A 20,860-nucleotide genomic window follows, 5' to 3' on the forward strand; every position below is an offset into this window, starting at 1 on the left:
CCAGAGAATCCCTCTTTTGCAGGTTAACAGCCTGTAATCTCTCTAATCAGTGCTGTGAAGTTGTGGCTTCAGCTCTACAATCACCAAACTCCTGCCTGAGAGAGCTGGACCTGAGTAGCAATGACCTACAGGACTCGGGAGTGAAGCTGCTCGGTGCTGAACTGAAGAGTCCAAACTGCCAACTCAACATACTGAGGTATTTAAAGGGGTAGTTTACCCAAAAAAATAAAAATGACCCCATGGTTTACTCACCTTAAAGTAATCCTAGGTGGATATGACATTTTTTTTCAGACAAACACATTCAGAGTTATATTAAAAAGTTCTATTTAATAAAGGCCTTTTGAATCAATGCGTTTGTGTAAGAAAAATATAAATATTTAAAACTTTATACAGTAAATTATCTAGCTTCAGGCCGATCGCTTTACATATTCAACTCTAATAAAAAGTGTAGCACCTCTCGCAATTCAAAATGCGTACGCTATGCCTGATGAGCGTAACTGGTGTTCAATGTTGTCAGACATAGCGTAACCATTTTGAACTGCGAGAGGTGTTATCGTCATAACACCTGCGAGAGGTGATATCGTCATAAACTAGGTTTACGTTGTAATATCCATGTCATTGTACACATTTGTGTCCTCATAAACCATATACATGAATACACACACACTAACAGCAGGACCTGACAGGAGGAGGACAGAGTAGAGGTACACAAGACCTACAAAAAAATAGATCATTTACTTTATAAAGTTTTAAATATGGATATATAAGCTTGATAAACTAAGCCATCTGGAAAAACTCAAGTATGTGGATAAGTAAGAATCATCCTGTCTGTGTTGTATCTTTACATATTTACCTTAATTGCTTGATTTACCTGCAGTAAATCAGTCAGTCAATCAGCATGATCTTTTATTTTGAAGTTGGTTAACCAAGGAAGTCTTGCAATGTGATGGAGACACCAGCAAACTAGCATGCCTTATAACCAGAGAATCCCTCTTTTGCAGGTTAACAGCCTGTAATCTCTCTAATCAGTGCTGTGAAGTTGTGGCTTCAGCTCTACAATCACCAAACTCCTCCCTGAGAGAGCTGGACCTGAGTAGCAATGACCTACGGGACTCGGGAGTGAAGCTGCTCAGTGCTGAACTGAAGAGTCCAAACTGCCAACTCAACATACTGAGGTATTTAAAGGGGTAGTTTACCCAAAAAAATAAAAATGACCCCATGGTTTACTCACCTTAAAGTAATCCTAGGTGGATATGACATTTTTTTTCAGACAAACACATTCAGAGTTATATTAAAAAGTTCTATTTAATAAAGGCCTTTTGAATCAATGCGTTTGTGTAAGAAAAATATAAATATTTAAAACTTTATACAGTAAATTATCTAGCTTCAGGCCGATCGCTTTACATATTCAACTCTAATAAAAAGTGTAGCACCTCTTGCAATTCAAAATGCGTACGCTATGCCTGATGAGCGTAACTGGTGTTCAATGTTGTCAGACATAGCGTAACCATTTTGAACTGCGAGAGGTGTTATCGTCATAACACCTGCGAGAGGTGATATCGTCATAAACTAGGTTTACGTTGTAATATCCATGTCATTGTACACATTTGTGTCCTCATAAACCATATACATGAATACACACACACTAACAGCAGGACCTGACAGGAGGAGGACAGAGTAGAGGTACACAAGACCTACAAAAAAATAGATCATTTACTTTATAAAGTTTTAAATATGGATATATAAGCTTGATAAACTAAGCCATCTGGAAAAACTCAAGTATGTGGATAAGTAAGAATCATCCTGTCTGTGTTGTATCTTTACATATTTACCTTAATTGCTTGATTTACCTGCAGTAAATCAGTCAGTCAATCAGCATGATCTTTTATTTTGAAGTTGGTTAACCAAGGAAGTCTTGCAATGTGATGGAGACACCAGCAAACTAGCATGCCTTATAACCAAAGAATCCCTCTTTTGCAGGTTAACAGCCTGTAATCTCACTAATCAGTGCTGTGAAGTTGTGGCTTCAGCTCTACAATCACCAAACTCCTCCCTGAGAGAGCTGGACCTGAGTAAGAATGACCTACAGGACTCGGGAGTGAAGCTGCTCAGTGCTGAACTGAAGAGTCCAAACTGCCAACTCAACATACTGAGGTATTTAAAGGGGTAGTTTACCCCAAAAAATAAAAATGACCCCATGGTTTACTCACCTTAAAGTAATCCTAGGTGTATATGACATTTTTTTTCAGACAAACACATTCAGAGTTATATTAAAAAGTTCTATTTAATAAAGGCCTTTTGAATCAATGCGTTTGTGTAAGAAAAATATAAATATTTAAAACTTTATACAGTAAATTATCTAGCTTCAGGCCGATCGCTTTACATATTCAACTCTAATAAAAAGTGTAGCACCTCTCGCAATTCAAAATGCGTACGCTATGCCTGATGAGCGTAACTGGTGTTCAATGTTGTCAGACATAGCGTAAGCATTTTGAACTGCGAGAGGTGCTACACTTTTTATGTGAGTTTAATACATAAAGCAATCAGCCAGAAAATAGATAATTTACTTTATAAAAGTTTTAAATATGGATATACAGTATTGTTCAAAATAATAGCAGTACAATGTGACTAACCAGAATAATCAAGGTTTTTAGTATATTTTTTATTGCTACGTGGCAAACAAGTTACCAGTAGGTTCAGTAGATTGTCAGAAAACAAATGAGACCCAGCATTCATGATATGCACGCTCTTAAGGCTGTGCAATTGGGCAATTAGTTGAATTAGTTGAAAGGGGTGTGTTCAAAAAAATAGCAGTGTGGCATTCAATCACTGAGGTCATCAATTTTGTGAAGAAACAGGTGTGAATCAGGTGGCCCCTATTTAAGGATGAAGCCAACACTTGTTGAACATGCATTTGAAAGCTGAGGAAAATGGGTCGTTCAAGACATTGTTCAGAAGAACAGCGTACTTTGATTAAAAAGTTGATTAGAGAGGGGAAAACCTATAAAGAGGTGCAAAAAATGATAGGCTGTTCAGCTAAAATGATCTCCAATGCCTTAAAATGGAGAGCAAAACCAGAGAGACGTGGAAGAAAACGGAAGACAACCATCAAAATGGATAGAAGAATAACCAGAATGGCAAAGGCTCAGCCAATGATCACCTCCAGGATGATCAAAGACAGTCTGGAGTTACCTGTAAGTACTGTGACAGTTAGAAGACGTCTGTGTGAAGCTAATCTATTTTCAAGAATCCCCCGCAAAGTCCCTCTGTTAAAAAAAAGGCATGTGCAGAAGAGGTTACAATTTGCCAAAGAACACATTAACTGGCCTAAAGAGAAATGGAGGAACATTTTGTGGACTGATGAGAGTAAAATTGTTCTTTTTGGGTCCAAGGGCCACAGGCAGTTTGTGAGACGACCCCCAAACTCTGAATTCAAGCCACAGTACACAGTGAAGACAGTGAAGCATGGAGGTGCAAGCATCATGATATGGGCATGTTTCTCCTGCTATGGTGTTGGGCCTATTTTTCGCATACCAGGGATCATGGATCAGTTTGCATATGTTAAAATACTTGAAGAGGTCATGTTGCCCTATGCTGAAGAGGACATGCCCTTGAAATGGTTGTTTCAACAAGACAATGACCCAAAACACACTAGTAAACGGGCAAAGTCTTGGTTCCAAACCAACAAAATTAATGTTATGGAGTGGCCAGCCCAATTTCCAGACCTTAATCCAATTGAGAACTTGTGGGGTGATATCAAAAATGCTGTTTCTGAAGCAAAACCAAGAAATGTGAATGAATTGTGGAATGTTGTTAAAGAATCATGGAGTGGAATAACAGCTGAGAGGTGCCACAAGTTGGTTGACTCCATGCCACACAGATGTCAAGCAGTTTTAAAAAACTGTGGTGATACAACTAAATATTAGTTTAGTGATTCACAGGATTGCTAAATCCCAGAAAAAAAAAAGTTTGTACAAAATAATTTTGAGTTTGTACAGTCAAAGGTAGACACTGCTATTTTTTTGAACACACCCCTTTCAACTAATTGCCCAATTGCACAGCCTTAAGAGCGTGCATATCATGAATGCTGGGTCTTGTTTGTTTTCTGAGAATCTACTGAACTTACTGGTAACTTGTTTGCCACGTAGCAATAAAAAATATACTAAAAACCTTGATTATTCTGGTTAGTCACATTGTACTGCTATTATTTTGAACAAGACTGTATAAGCATTTTGATACACTCAGCCATCTGGAAAAACTCAAATATGCGGATCAGTAAGAATCATCTTGTCTGCATTGTATCTTTACATATTTACATTAACCCTTGTGTGGTGTTCATATTTTTGTTACTCAGCCAGTGTTCGTGGGTCTGATGGACCCGCTGCATTTTTGGGTTTTTAATTCAACAAAATCAAAAATGTTATGTTAAAATACTCAACAAATGTTTACTTCATCCCAATTACAAGCAATATAAACAGCATATATTGTTAATATTTTCTCTTTACCTTTGTTAGATAACATTTAAGAATTGCAACCTCATGTGGGAATGGCAGGGGTAGAAACAAAACTCACTCTTGTAGCTACTCTCTCACACTTGCACACAATCTCTCTCAAACGCACCTGCCGCACGCGCGCGCACACACACACACCACACACACACACACTTGGATATGTGGTATATGGTTACTCTCCATAGGCATACTGGTTTTTCTAATGTACAAACTGTATAATATATCCCCCTACACTAACCCTACCCATAAACCTACCCATCACAGAAAACTTTTGGCATTTTTTGAATTTCAAAAAACACCATTTAGTATGTTTTAGTATGAGGACACAGATATCGTCATAAACTATGTTTACGTTGTAATATCCATGTCATTGTACACATTTGTGTCCTCATAAACCATATACATGAATACACACACACTAACAGCAGGACCTGACAGGAGGAGGACAGAGTAGAGGTACACAGGACCTACAATTCCCACACTTTTATTAGCCCCGGGTCCAGTGGACCCGAACATTGTATGTGTATGGGTCCAGTGTATGGGGGGTGTACTGTGTGTGGTCATTGAAAATGTGTTCTGATAAATATTCCTCACAGAAAATGAGGCAAGGCCAATGAGTCTCAGTTTGAAAAAATAATTAATCATATAATTTTTCTTTCGATAAAAAAGGAAAACAGGTCCAACAGACCTGAACACCATACAAGAGTTACCTGCAGTAAATCAGTCAGTCAATCAGCATGATCTTTTATGTTGAAGTTGGTTAACCAAGGAAGTCTTGTAGTGTCATGGAGACACCAGCAAACTAGCATGCCTTATAACCAGATTACCCCCTTTTGCAGATTAACAGCCTGTGGTTTCACTGATCAGTGCTGTGAAGTTGTGGCTTCAGCTCTACAATCACCAAACTCCTCCCTGAGAGAGCTGGACCTGAGTAGCAATGACCTACAGGACTCGGGAGTGAAGCTGCTCGGTGCTGGACTGAAGAGTCCAAACTGCCAACTCAACATACTGAGGTATTTAAAGGGTTAGTTCACCCCAAAAAATAAATTACCCCATGGTTTACTCACCCTAAAGTCATCCTAGGTGTATACCGTAATTCCTCAAATAAAAGCCTGTAGTCAACAGCAACAGCAGGACGTCCGTCTCTGTGGTATGTTCTGTATTTAGTGGCCTGTCAACATTTGTGTGTGTTTACTCGCAGTTTATGAGGAAATGATTCGGGTTATGGACTATTGTATACGACTAAGTTAAACCTTAACAGTAGCAAGCAAAACGATTTTGCAAAACGGTCAGACTAGTGTAACGTTATACATAAAAGAAAAATAGAGTCCGTTAGCGCATTTGAATGACGAAGCACGCGATCGTGTCGTTTACTGATGTTTACTCACGCGACAACATCATAGACATTTAAAGCAGTTTTACTCACCGGCTGCTTCCAAAGCAGGATCGAACCTTTATTGCTGGGACTGCTCCGTCAAAAACACACTTCTTTGGTATGATTTGGTAAAGTCCTAACAGCAGTGAACGGTGGAGATCCACTTTGTGATGCGACTGAAGCGATGTTGTGAAGCTTCCCGTCATTTCTGCGTTCAAACAGTGCAGAAACAGTGTTCACGGACAACTGGATCTGCACCTGAGAGTGTTTATGCGCGCGTGCGCACCCTACCGGGAGAAGAGCCCGTGTGGCCCATATAAGGACCTTTCGTTCTGTTCACGTCAAGTCGAGCCATACTCGGAAAAAAACTCTCCAAAACTTGTGAGAAACCGGAAGGAGTATTTTTAACACAGAAATACTCCATCAAACATCCAACATTAGTTTTTGAAACTTTGTCTATGTTTAGGATGGGAATCCAAGTCTTTAACAGTGTAAAAAGCTCAGTATGCATGAAACAGCATTTCACCCCCCCTTTAAGGCCCGGGATTACTGTGGGGGGGATTACTGTGGATAATCTCCTAAGTGCCTTTCATTTAATGTGCATTCAAGTTCATCGTAATGTACAGTAGAAGCTGTAACCTTCCTGATGCCACGCGCCCAGTTTTGCGAGTCTTGCTAGTGCGACACCCACTAATCTCTTCTGTATTTAACCTAAAAACTTGGCTGGGTGTTACGGGTGTGTGGTGCAGCAAAGATGAGGAGATCCAGGACTTCCAAACAGACAGGCTTAATTATCATAAACTTTAAACAGAACACCAAACACTACAAATATAATGTAACATAACTCAACTTAACGTAGCATAACTCAAGACCAGACACAGAGGGAATGAACATGGGGGTACTAAATACAAACACTGAAGACTGACTAAACGAGGGGCACAGGTGAAGCTGAACACAGCTGAAAAGGACTAAACTAACAAATCTTATTTTTAACTTTAACAATATTATTTTACATATTGTAGAGATTATAATTTATGTGATCTTTAGCAACCAAAATATTTCTCTGTTAAATTCTGTTCATGCGTCTGGAGTCTGAACTGTTTCTGTACATCCCAGCTATAGGTTGAGAGTGTTAAGAGTCTTGTATTCATTCATCGTCCTAAGAGAGTCTGAGTTACATTGATTGATGATGATGTATTATTTCCGAGAGCTGCCAAAATATTTATTTATTTATGTTTTTAATTGACAACAGAAAAGTGGCAGGAAACAGAACAAAGGAACATGTGACAACTGAAACCAGGAAGCAAAACACAACAAACACAGACCATACATGTAACACAGAGATTTGTCTGTAAATTAAGTAGAGAATATAACTGATACATACGGTCCCTGACAAAAGTCTTGTCGCTTGTGTATAAATTGACCTAAAGTGCCGCTGAAATATATTTCTAATTAAGATTTTTTTTACAAGAAATGGCTCATTTTAATCCCACCAGCTTTTTTGATAATGTTTCAGTGAAAAACTAAACTTTCAAAAAGTATTCTAATATTCACAGCTTGGTAAAGCCCATTGAGTCAATTTTTGCAAAGACATAAGTGTTGTCACCTTGTCATATGAGCTTCACCTTTGACTAATAATGGATCCATTAGGTCTCAATTGTGTATAAAAAGAACCCCAGTACGCTAGACCTTCACATCAACTGCAACTAGACCTCTGCAAACATGCCTAAGATTCACCCAGAGACTAAAGTTTTGATTATCAAGAGGCTGAAGACCAGATCCACTGCTGATGTGGCAGACACCTTCAATGTGTCTGAGCGTCAAGTACAGAGAAAAAAAAAAAAAAGATTTGAAGAGACTGGAGACATTTTTGACAAGCCCAGGTCAGGCAGACCCCGCAAGACAACTGCTCGAGAGGACCGTTTGTTGGCTCGAAAATCCAAGGCCAGCCCATTTTCCACTGCAGCAGAGCTCCACGAGACCTGGTCACCTGAAGTCCCTGTGTCAACCAGAACAGTTTGGCGGATTCTGTCTCGAAATGGCCTCCATGGTCGAATCAGTGCCCAGAAGCCAGCACTAAACAAAAGACAATTGAAAAACCGTGTGGCATTTGCCAAGGCCCACAGCCTGCTAAAAGGATGGATGCAGGAAAAGTGGCAGAAGGTGGATTTTTCAGATGAATCTTCTGTTGAATTACACCACAGTTGCCGCAAATATTGCAGGAGACCTACTGGTGCCTGAATGGATTCGAGATTCACCCAGAAAACAGTGAAGTTTGGTGGCGGAAAAATCATGGTCTGGGGTTACATCCAGTATGGGGGTGTGCGAGAGATCTGCAGGGTGGAAGGCAACATCAATAAATGATTAGGTGATCATCAATAGTGATTACAATCGTAATTCTGACCCAAATTGCTTTTTCGCCTTTTTGGCTGTTGTTTTAAATGGTGATATTTTTGCAAATGTTTCTTGAAAACATCAAAGATATCGGTCCACTGGAATGCAATCACTTTTAATTTAAAACGGGTTTATTTAAAGCAATTATTTTTCAAACAGATGGCATTAGAAATATAGGCCTGCCCCTAACAAAAGCCTGCTTCAAATACAAGCCTGTTCCCTTCTGCAGTTCAGGTAAATAAAGGCCCGGTCTTTATTTGAAGAATTACAATAATTAAAGGGGTAGGAGTATATAAGTTTTACTTCTTCCTACTCCTTTTTCGTTCATGAGATAGAATGAATTTATTTTTTTCTTTTATTTATTATTATTTTTATTTATTTTTCTTTTATTAATTTTTTTCTCTTTCACCTTTACTTGTTTCTTTTAATAATGTCTGAACATTATTGTATTTTTATTTTTCTCATGTTCGAAAATAAACAAATAAACTAATTACGGTATGTAACTCTTCTTTCAGACAAACAAATATTAGTTATATAAAAAATGTTGTAAGGTTGGATCGCCTACAGTGGTTCTGACTGCAGGGTTGCCGAACGACTAAAGAAACGTTATCAGCGTGATGGTAGAAAACTGTACATTTCTTGTCTATAACCACCCACTGCAACTTATACCAACGACGGAAATAAGCGCAGTTACAATAGCAAAATATGTGGGAGAGCGTTGCTTTAATGTGACTATATTGTATTGCAATAGGGAGCACTTCAAAGTCAATACCAAACCAAAACTAGTTAGCAAATCATTTATAATTGAAAGCATTTAATGACAAAATCCGGTTATGGTTACACTTAAAATAGTTACAAAATAGATGAATGAGATGAGAAAACTTATACCATTAATCGTACCCAGCATGTATAGAATGTTACCTGAGAGATAGGGGGAGATAGAGAGAGATAGAAAGATAGAAAGAGAGAGAAAAAGAGAAGAGCCAAAGAAGGCCCTAGAAGAGACAGCCAGAGAAAAACAGCGTCAGAGGAAAGAGACCCCCAGAGAAAAAGAACCCCAGAGCAAAAGTTGCAATCTTCTTTTATCCCTCCTGTGACCATGTGACTGAAACCCTGAGACATTCAAACTGACCAGTCAGACCAGACTTCCCCCACTGTACTACAGGTGTGGCACCATTTGGCCTACAGGCCCTCAACATCTCTTTGTCTTTAGGAATCCCAAACAGCCCCACTGATAAGAGAGAGGGGGGTGAAACACAGTAAAACAAATGTCTTTGTTCAAAGAAAAATATCAAATATCTTTGAATATTTTAGATTCTTTCAGTCCTCCCATGGCACCTTTGGCCACGCTCATAAAGTGTCCAGAGGTGACACAGAACACAAAGACATTCTTCCAGTTGTGTGTAGATGTCATCTTCAGACTTGTCGTCCAGAAAATGTTCCAAAAGCAGTTTGCCAGTTCGGTCTTTGTTCTCATTGCAGTCCTGCAAAGGGAAGGCTCCATCAAATGGTGTTGCATCCTTCTTTGATATGCAAAACGTCCATTGAATACCTCACACCTCGAGAGAACAGTCATTGAAGGTTAGAGCAAACGCTTGTCCCTCTTTCTGAGGACACAGGATGTGGACTTGTCCAGCAGGGATCCTGTGATTAAAAGAACATATAGCACCACAAAGAGAAAAAGCATACATGGCATTTGTCATTGGTCAGAAGTTTGATGTGGTCAGATTTAAATGGTCTCTGGCAATAAGCCCTTAAATCGATATACTTAATAAAGTGGTCAAGGTTGAGAATAAAAGAAGATCTCACAAGCTCTTACATTGTTTCTGGAAACATTAAAAATAAATTGCATTATAACAAAACAACAATCATTGCTGGTTTTAAACCCTTTTTTCATGAAGAGTATCAACAAAGTATTCAGTGTAACCAAATACAGAGATTCAGTTGAATGGATGTCCAAAAACATTGTTCCAAATCAAGTGGACAAAATTCAAATAATCAAATAAGTTCAAAATCAAAAACATTGTTGCAAGTCAAATGGACAAAATACAAATAATCAAATAAGTTTCAGAAATGTTTCAAATCAAATTCATTGTTACAATACAATGATAAAATAAATGTTTGCACTTAGGTAAGAATGAGAAATACTAACGTAAATTTTGATATTTCACTTGGTGAGACAAATAATAACTAACTGAATTAGTAAATCAAAGAAAAACAAAACAAACAATAACTGGAAGAAATTCACAGTTATAATACAGTCTAGATGCAAATAATTTTTTATGAGGCAGATATAGATTTGACTTTGTGTGTGAAGATCAAATCTATGTGAATGCATTTAGCTGTGGCTATGTGTGAATCATGCCCAAACATGGTGAGGAGGGTTTACAATTGTGATGTAAATTTGGTCCTGTTGACCAGGCAGCCAGCTGAGAATGTGAGTGAGGTGTGGTTGGCTCAACATATCCCCCACCAATGTTTGAGTTAAGGAGCATGATAAAGTGCAGAGTGACTGAATCCTGCTGTGATGAAAACATTTTCATGGTTAATGCAATTGTAAATTACACTGTAGCCAAAATGGCAATTCTATGCTCCTGTACATGGTTTTACTTCAGCTATATGGAAAATAGCAGAGTTTTCCACTTAGGAGACAAACAAATTCAACATAGAAACACATGAAACTTGAAATTGCTTTACAATTCAAGTATTAAAGTTATTCCAATTTTCACAAGATACATGGTCTAGAATGCATAGCATCTACAACCTTTATCCTAAGTGTTTCATAGAACACTTACAGTAAAGCAATCATGTGTTTTAAAGAATAAACTTAACGAGTCTATGTGTATTTATTAACACAAACAACTATAATATGTGTTCAATGCGCACAATGCGTTGGTACAATTACAAATTTGAAAATACAAACAGGATCATTGCAATTTGGATGTTTAACTATTAAACTCACTGCTGTTAGGCTGCTAGCCCACTAGCCAGTGAGGTTAATAGTTGAAGGCCTTGCATAAACAATGCAGTTAACTCACTGAGAGTTTTACCTGCAAATGAGCGATAATCTTTGCCCTTAGAAAGGAATTTCCTATCTTTCTGAAAGTAAGGCGGAGGTCGACCTCGGCCCAGTGACCAGCATTTTACCTCTGAATGGCCTATTTTCTGACAGGAACTGCAAAACCTGTTCTCTTTGCCATAGGTTTGTCTGCTATGTTCTCCTGGAGTTGGAGGATTTTTATGACTCTCTAATGCTTGAACACGAAGCGTACTGGTACATGACTCTGCGCTATTGCGGTGCTGCATCACCTTAAGAACTGAAATAGGCACACTTCCTTGAGTTGCACATGCATTTTCTGAACTAAACGTTTCAGATTCATTAGATCGAACATGCGTTTTAGTCCCATCGCTGTTAAGCGTTTTGGAGATGGACTTTTTAGCTATTAGCTTAGCCTTGAGATCTGCAATGGTCTCCTTGTGATTTTTACACTTCTCAGTCAGGGCTAACTGATCAGCTAGTAATTTATCTAGCTGTGCTTGAAGATATTGAATCTTTGCCTCAGACTTTTCTGCTTCAGCATTTTTAGAATCAATTGCTTTACATTTATCCTCTAGACTTGATAATAGAAATGGTGTCACAACATTATGTAGCCTTTTACAACTTATGAAGTTTAAAGCCTCAATTATTTCACCATGTTTTGATTTCTTTTGGTGTTTGCCAATTATGTCCCACCAATTAAGCATTTTATCATCTGAACTATTGATTCCAATATCCTCTTTCTTAAGTTTGGACAAGATAGGCTCAACTTTTTCGCTCCATAAAGCAAACAATATCTCACTTTTATCAAAAATGTTCCCTTCCATCCCGAGGTGATATTCTGAATATTCTCGGATTGTACAGTAATGGGACTATTGAAGCTGTTTAAAACCTTCTTCTTGGATGAAGTTCTGTTTCATGCAATTCATAAACAATGAAAACAGACTTACCCAATCCTTAGTCAGAAGGCCAGCTTTAATCCAAACACAAGATCAATTGTGGAAAAATGTCCTCATTCTGACGAATTTCAGAAAATTCACTGCAAGGGATCCCGGGTTTCGGCACCATCTGTAAGGGTGGATCGCCTACAGTGGTTCTGACTGCAGGGTTGCCGAACGACTAAAGAAACGTTATCAGCGTGATGGTAGAAAACTGTACATTTCTTGTCTATAACCACCCACTGCAACTTATACCAACGACGGAAATAAGCGCAGTTACAATAGCAAAATATGTGGGAGAGCGTTGCTTTAATGTGACTATATTGTATTGCAATAGGGAGCACTTCAAAGTCAATACCAAACCAAAACTAGTTAGCAAATCATTTATAATTGAAAGCATTTAATGACAAAATCCGGTTATGGTTACACTTAAAATAGTTACAAAATAGATGAATGAGATGAGAAAACTTATACCATTAATCGTACCCAGCATGTATAGAATGTTACCTGAGAGATAGGGAGAGATAGAGAGAGATAGAAAGATAGAAAGAGAGAGAAAAAGAGAAGAGCCAAAAGCCCCGTTTCCACCACAGGAACTTTACCCAGGAACTAGGAACTTTGGGTGGTACTTCGTGTGTTTAGACCGCAGGAACCAGGGTATAAATGAAGTTCCGGGTAAATATTTCCCCCTCCAAACGGCCCTGCTCGCGAGGTAGTACTTTTTCAAAGTTCAGGAACTTTCGAGGGCGGGACTTGGGCGCTGAACATGCTGATTGGTTGAGCTCACGCAGCATTTTTAAGTTCAACAGGCATTTTTAAAAGTCTTTTGCGATGTTCGTTCTGCGTTCAATAAATATCAGTCTTGCTCTCTGTCTGGTGGCGCGCGGTCGTCTCAGCCATCTCACGTTCAATGTCCGTAATAGCTGATAATAATATACATTGTCATTTTAAATCTAGCTTTACAAGCTTTCTGAATATGCTGCATGCTGCTGAATCTGCATATTAGTGCTCTTTTCTGTCGTTGTTAATTACCTCGTAAACCTATACATAACCAGCAAAAGCAGCACAGCTTGAATCTCTTCCATACTCGTTATTAATTTTTTTTCACCATGTAAACGACCTGACCGATTACTTTTAAGTGTGTGTCCTTACATGACGTGACGGCGTCACGGCGCGCAGCGCGCTCATGTTGACAAGAGAGGAAAGTAAATTTTTCTGAGGGGTAAACTTTTTATTTCGTGAGTTATGAAGATAATGTTGGAGTAATGACACAACGTATATTGCCCCGGGCAGTTTTTACTTTAACTGCGCCTGACAGAAGATTTTTTTCTCTGGGATGATTATTACACTTTACAACAAATAGATATAAATAATACTGTATTAGTCCTGGTGGCCGTTAAGAGTTGCTATGGCTACAGTAAACACATTCAGCTGCTGGAGAAAACAGCGGCGACATTTTTGATGCGGCAGACAAACTGCATGTGACAAAATGATTGCGATTGAAAGTCATCACATGTAAACATCAGATCGGTTTAGATAACGTCTCATGTAAACAGTCCTTTCAATCGGTACACTTAAAAATGATTACATGTCCTTCACTGATTTGGAGGAGCAGTCGCGTGCAGTCCTACATCACCGGACTAATTTGCCTAATCTTCTCTGAACTTTATCGCGGTCGAAACGCAGACAGCTGCAGGTCTGGGGGGGAGAAAAGTTCCTGTAAAAAAGTTCCTGGTACAAATTGTTCCGGGTAATTTTGGTGGAAACGGGGCTAAAGAAGGCCCTAGAAGAGACAGCCAGAGAAAAACAGCGTCAGAGGAAAGAGACCCCCAGAGAAAAAGAACCCCAGAGCAAAAGTTGCAATCTTCTTTTATCCCTCCTGTGACCATGTGACTGAAACCCTGAGACATTCAAACTGACCAGTCAGACCAGACTTCCCCCACTGTACTACAGGTGTGGCACCATTTGGCCTACAGGCCCTCAACATCTCTTTGTCTTTAGGAATCCCAAACAGCCCCACTGATAAGAGAGAGGGGGGTGAAACACAGTAAAACAAATGTCTTTGTTCAAAGAAAAATATCAAATATCTTTGAATATTTTAGATTCTTTCAATGTCCTAGCTCTTTCAAGCTTTATAATAGCAGTAAATAAAGTTAATGAAGGGGGTTAATAAAGGCCTTCTGAAGCAAATCAATGCATTTGTGTAAGAAAAATATCCTTATTTAAAACTTTATTAATTAAATTACCTAGCTTCAGGCCGATCGCTTTCCATATTCAACTTACGTAAAAAGTGTAGCACCTCTCGCAGTCCAAAATGCTTACACTATCTCTGATGAGCGTAACTGGTATGTAATGTTATCAGATGTAGCGTTAGCATTTTGATACACTCAGCCATCTGGACAAACTCAAGTATGTGGATCAGTAAGAATCATCCTGTCTGTGTTGTATCTTTACTTATTTACTTTAATTGCTTGACTTTCCTGCAGTAAATCAGTCAGTCAATCAGCATGATCTTTTATGTTGAAGTTGGTTAACCAAGGAAGTCTTGCAATATGATGGAGACACCAGCAAACTAGCATGTCTTATAACCAGAGCATCCCCCTTTGTGCAAAATAACAGCATACAAGCTGTCATAGAAATGGTCTATTCTAATATTCTGTTCCTCTGACTTACATTACTGGGTGTCTCAGGCACCACACACTGGCTTGATCCCAATATATTTATTATACTCTGACAATCCAATCTATTTATTCTTTCCCTGCCAGCATTTTTTTTTAAGTTGCCAGCCACCTTTAGGGTTTTTGAACATTTTCACCTAAATTGAATAGCTCATAAAATATTTGTTTTGTGAATATCTGAGCATGCAATATATCAAAAGAAGTAGATGACCATCTTCTTTAAACATTTTTTTTATTCTAGCTTCTTACAATCCTTTTTAATCAAGACTTGAATATGGGTAAATTTCATAAATAAAGCAACATTTTGAACAAAAAGCTTAGAAAATCACATTTTTGTGAAAGACTGTATCCAGATCAGATTTCTTGCTGTCAGAAATAACTCTTCTGGGACATTGTAAAGGCATAAATTGATGAGGGGGGTTTGCAGGGTCTGATGGCCGTGGTGGTTCATGTTCATGTATTTTGATAAATAAACAGATGTCATTTAAAAGCATACCTTTCCGAAAGTACTCTCATATATTAGGCAGTACCACGATTTCATTGGAGTCAATCAGATGGCTTTGTCTAGTTGATGGGTCAAATTAAGCCTGCAATCTGGCAGTTGAAGAGCCCTGTTATTTATTATATTTGTATATTCTCCAAAAATTAAGCACACTGACTGAATAAGAACACTTACTTCTTGTTGTAGATTATCTCAGTGTTTGGTGACGAAGGAAGGTTGTGGTGCTCTGGCATCAGCTCTGAGTTCAAACCCTTCACACCTGAGAGAGCTGGATCTGAGCTACAATCACCCAGGAGATTCAGGACTGAAGCTGCTCTCTGATAAACTCAACCATCTGGACAAACTCAAGTATGTGGATCAGTAAGAATCATCCTGAGTGTGAGTGTCTATGCATGTGTATGTGTGTGTGTGCGCATTATTAATTCTTGTGAAGTAGGGCTGCAGCTATCGATTATTTTAGTAATTGAGTATTCTACCCATTATTCCATCGATTAATCAAGTAATCAGATAAGAAGCACTTTTGTAAGGTCCAGGGCATGTCGCATCACTGAATTATAAAGGTGATCTTGGCAGTCAAGTCTTCGATAGGGTCTGAGGGCACTGATGATTTTTGAGCCTTGGTCTGTCACCCTTACCAATTTATTCAGCAGACTCATATCCAGGCCATACTCTGTTAGAAGTCTAATTTCTCTTCTAATATTCTCCCCCATTTTAGCCTCTTCCAGTGGGAATGCATCTTGTCAATACAGTGCTTATCATTTTAAATGTTCGTGTCACGAAATGACAAGTGATGGTCAAGTAACTTAATTTGTGGTAGTCCTCCATCCAGATATCCGTTGTCATTCTAATCGAATTCACCTAAATGTCATTTAGCTGCTCAACCAGCTTTGTTAGTTTCTCTGTTGCCAGCTCATGACACTGTTTTGACACGGTGGGATCAGGCAGTACGTCCTGCGCTGCCACTGAACCATATGTAGCACTGATGTTAATAAGCTGATGGGCCAGCTCAATATAACCCCCTCCTTCAATGGAACAAAATGGCCTTATGTCTTTACAGCAGTACTCAACGCATTTTTCAGTCACTTTTTGTTTGGCCTGCTGAGGGATTTTTCTTGAGTTACTAGCAAAGGCAGTGATGCTCGGCTGCAGTAGCCCAGTTGACTTACAAACTCCATCCACATGACACTGCAGGGCAGGATTCCCGGTCCCCTTTCTGTCATATTTAATGAAAACTCTGCAATCCCTACTGTAACGGTGGCAAGCCCACAACCAACTTAAATAAACAGTTTAGTTTAACAAAACAGTTCGGGCGCCAGACAAGCTTAAACTTGTCAAGATACAAAAAAATCGGGTTGTTGCGTTTGCCACCCCGGAGTAGCTCTATTAGCCACCGATTACATACAAAAGAATCAGATCACACACAAAGGAGTCATATTCACAGGTATATATATTTTTTTCCACCCAAATTCACAAGAAACAAACAAAACAAAAACAAAAACAAAAAATGAACAACAACAACAAAAAAATAGGATACAGAAATAAGAAAATGTAATCAAAGAACCTATAGTTCCTTCTATTATTTCCACAAAAAAACTTTCACAGTTGGTTAAATGTAGTTACAATGGGAACACCAAAATAAATACAGACAAATATAAATAACCAAAGAGGACAATAACTTAAATGACTTAAACCTACAATGACTGTGCTTTTAAGTAACTCTGTAGATTAACGTCATACAATAGCCTCATCTCCCACGAGCAATCGAGAGAAAAAAAAATAAAAATAATAATAGATGAAAACATCAATACAGTCAGTTACGGCATGACCAGAAAACAAAAAGAGAAAAAAATGTGTCCACACACAGTCGTGCAAATCAACCACCAGGAATGGGAAAAATCTTTGCCTAGGCGTGATGAATTTGCGTGCGTGAATGTTCAGGTAGGTTCGCGTAATGGGTGGGTGCGTGTGTGTGTGTGTGTGTGTGTGTGTGTCCACAGCGCTCCGCGCTGCGCTCAGGCTGATGATGGCAGTGAGGAAAACACTGGTTTTAGTCAGAGGGAGTCGGTGAAAACTAAGGGAGTTTTTTAAACAGGAGTTCGTTCACCTGCGCAGCTCTCGCGCCGCTCGTCAGCCACCAAGACTTCGTCACCCTGCCACCAGCTGCCGAAAGTGCATGCCGCACTACAGAGATCGCCTCGGAAACGCACGTCCGCTTTAGCGACCCAGCCTGGCTCAAACAGCAGTGATGCGTTCAATCTCACCAACCCAGCGGTTTGTCTCAGGTCATCCGTTTTCTCTCTCTCTTTATTTCATTCTTTCTTTCTCTCCCTTTTCTTTTGCATTTGCCTCCTTATATACCCACGTTTCCTATTTCCGGTTAATTTATTTCCCTCCTCCATCCGGCCACACAACAGGAAAACACACCTCTTTTTCCTCGTACTGCCACACTCTCCCTCCCTAGAGAAAATAACCCATGGTTGTAAGGAAAAAGGTGGAAAATGGAGATTAAAATCCCAAGAAATCCTCATCCTCACTGGCGGATTCTTGAAATATCTCAAGGATTCGTTGCCTCTCTTGAATTTCAACCTCCTCAGATGTGGGGTAACATGGTTTTAAATTAGTCACATGCACATTGCGAACATCTTCCCCCGTGGACTCCAACGCCACTTGATAATTCAACGGACCCTGCTGCTTTATTATACGGTAAGGACCCTTCCATCTTGGAGCAAATTTTGCACTGAAGTGATGTTGGGCACTGGACTGGGGAAAATTCCTTACCCACACCCGGTCCTTTTCCTTAAAGAATACCTCCCGTCTGTTTTTATTGTAGTTCCTGAGCTGTCTTTTCTGTGCTTTTTTGCAGCATTCCTTGGCCTTTGATTGAAGTTGGACAAGATTATTGACAACATCATATGAAGGTAGATCGGGAGAGAGATTCTTACCGTGCAACAGTTTGTCCATTGGACCTTGCAACTTTCTCCCCAGGTGGAGTTCTGCTGGACTCATGCCAATGGACTCCTGGACAGCTGAGTTAACTGCAAATCGTAGTTCAGGTAAGTATTGATCCCATTTCTTATGGTTATCATCTACATAAGCGGCAATCATATACTTTAGGGTCCTGTTTACTCTCTCTGTCATATTGGTTTGTGGGTGGTAGGCTGTAGTGAGTTTTTGTGAGACACTCCACTTACCACATAACTCCTTAAATACAGCAGAAAGGAACTGGGTACCTCTATCTGATACGATGAAGTCCGGAACACCCCATCGTGTCAGAATCTCTCTCCTGAAAATCATTGCCACAGTTTGTGCATTGGCCTTCCTCATGGGAAACAGCTCCACCCAGCGGGTAAAGTAGTCCACAAAGACAAGAAGGTACTCATTCTGTTGGGTACTGCGGGGCATTGGTCCCATGATGTCTACCCCTATCATTTCGTTGGGATGTGAGGTGCTAATTTGTTGTATTTTCCCTGCAGGTTTACGATTCTCGCTTTTGAGGGTTTGGCATTTCACACACCTTTTGACGTAATTCTTTACGTCCGCCCACATCCCTGGCCAAAAAGCCACCTCATGCAGCCTCTGGTAAGTTTTGTAAATACCCATATGACCACTTAACGGATTTGCATGATAGTGTTGCAGGGCTGTCAAAATCAGACTGTTGGGCATGTATATCCGGTAATGACATTGGCCACTCTTCAACTGGGTTGTGTGGTACAATTTATCCTCCACTACCGTATATTGATCTTTTAGACGATCGTCATGTCCTGCCATTTTTTGGAATATTCTGATGACTTCAGGATCTTTGTGTTGTTCCTCCCATATGGCAGCCGCAGTGATTGGAAGGTCTGGTTCCTCAGTTCGACTGGCATATACACTACATGCAGGTTGGGTGTGGATCCGGGAGAGAGCATCAGGTGCTACATTTAGCCTACCCTTCCGGTACTCAACTACAAAATCAAACTTCTGCAGTCGAAGAACCCATCTGATCAGTCGGCTGGTGGTTTTTGTAGAGCTCATTACCCACTGCAGGGCTGAGTGATCGGTCACGACAGTGAAGAGTTTGGGCTCTAAATAATGCTGCCACCTTTCTAGAGCCCACACGACAGCAAGACATTCCTTCTCTGTCGCGGAGTAATTAGTTTCTGCTTTGTTCAGGGTCCTACTGGCATAAGCAATCACCTGCTCTGAGCCCTGGTCCCGGCGCTGCGTCAGCACAGCACCCAGTCCGGTGTCACTGGCGTCAGTATACACAATAAATGGTCGTTCAAGGTCAGGATGTCCAAGGATGGGAGGTGAGGTGAGACATGCTTTTAGTAATTCGAAAGCCTGTTGACATTGGGGTGACCAATTAAATGCATGACCCTTTTTTTTTAAGGCATTAATGGGTTCTGCGATCCGCGAGAAATTTGGCACAAACCGGTGGTACCACCCGGAGAGTCCAAGGAAACGCTGAACCTCTTTGATGTTTCGTGGTACAGGGTATGCCCGTATAGCTTCCACCTTACTCGGGTCTGTGGAGATACCATGAATATTCACTACATGCCCGAGGAATGTCAACTCCTGAAGACAAAACCTGCTCTTCTTTAGATTTACAGTCAACCCCGCTGTCTGCAATCGATGGAGAATTGTCTGGAGATCAAGGAAGTGTTGGTCCACACATTGTGAGTACACTATAATATCATCAATATAGACAAAACAGATGTTACCTCGTAATTCTCCTAAAACGGTCTCCATCAATCTTTGAAAGGTTGCTGGGGCATTTTTTAATCCAAAGGGCATGACTTTAAATTGATATAACCCTGATGGAGTGATGAAGGCAGTCATGGGTTTGCTATCGGGGTCCATTGTTACCTGCCAGTATCCACTGTTGAGGTCGATGGTCGAAAAGATGGATGCACCCGAGAGGGATTCAAGAATCTCATTGATGTTTGGAAGAGGGTATGCATCACTCTCGGTTATAGCATTAACCTTCCGGTAATCAACACAGAATCTCATTTTACCATCTTTTTTGGGAACTAGAACAACAGGTGAAGCCCAGGCAGAATGAGATGGTTCTACGATACCTGCTTTTAACATTTCTTCCAACTGCTCCCTTACAACTGCTTGTTTTGAAGGATTCATGCGATACGGTCGCTGTTTAATGGGCACTGGATGAGTGATATAGAGGTGGTGTTGAAGAACATCCGTCCGTCCCGGACGAAGGGTACACACCTCATAGTTGGACTCTAAGATTTGCTGCAGTTGTTGTTTTCCATCTGGTGGTAAGTGAGCACCATTTACCGCAATGTTGATCAACTCCTGGTCATCCAAATTGTCAAGGGGGCAGGATAGCAATGGGTGTTTAGGTGGAGGAACGGAACTAAGCAGGGACATGCTTTGCTTAACGCTCTTTTGATTATGTTTCTTTTCCAGGTGTGGTGGTTTCACG

At 39.9% G+C, this 20,860-nt stretch overlaps 1 protein-coding gene and 1 long non-coding RNA gene across 2 annotated transcripts in view; both read left to right on the plus strand.

Moving 5' to 3' along the window:
• The window catches only part of LOC137046630 (NACHT, LRR and PYD domains-containing protein 12-like), a 340,026-nt gene that overhangs the window by 273,400 nt on the left and 45,766 nt on the right, over positions 1-20,860 (plus strand). Inside the window, exons 10-14 of the mRNA XM_067423926.1 lie at positions 23-196; positions 1,002-1,175; positions 1,981-2,154; positions 5,351-5,524; positions 15,622-15,783. Of these exons, the coding sequence (XP_067280027.1) occupies positions 23-196; positions 1,002-1,175; positions 1,981-2,154; positions 5,351-5,524; positions 15,622-15,783 (858 nt within the window). The remainder of the gene's footprint in view (positions 1-22; positions 197-1,001; positions 1,176-1,980; positions 2,155-5,350; positions 5,525-15,621; positions 15,784-20,860) is intronic.
• LOC137046998 (uncharacterized) lies at positions 18,014-19,044 on the plus strand. Its single transcript, XR_010899141.1, has 3 exons — positions 18,014-18,488; positions 18,648-18,807; positions 18,909-19,044. It is a non-coding gene; the product is annotated as an uncharacterized lncRNA (long non-coding RNA).

This window comes from Pseudorasbora parva, chromosome 2 (assembly GCF_024679245.1).
Source record: "Pseudorasbora parva isolate DD20220531a chromosome 2, ASM2467924v1, whole genome shotgun sequence".
NCBI classification, from domain to species: Eukaryota; Metazoa; Chordata; class Actinopteri; order Cypriniformes; family Gobionidae; genus Pseudorasbora; species Pseudorasbora parva.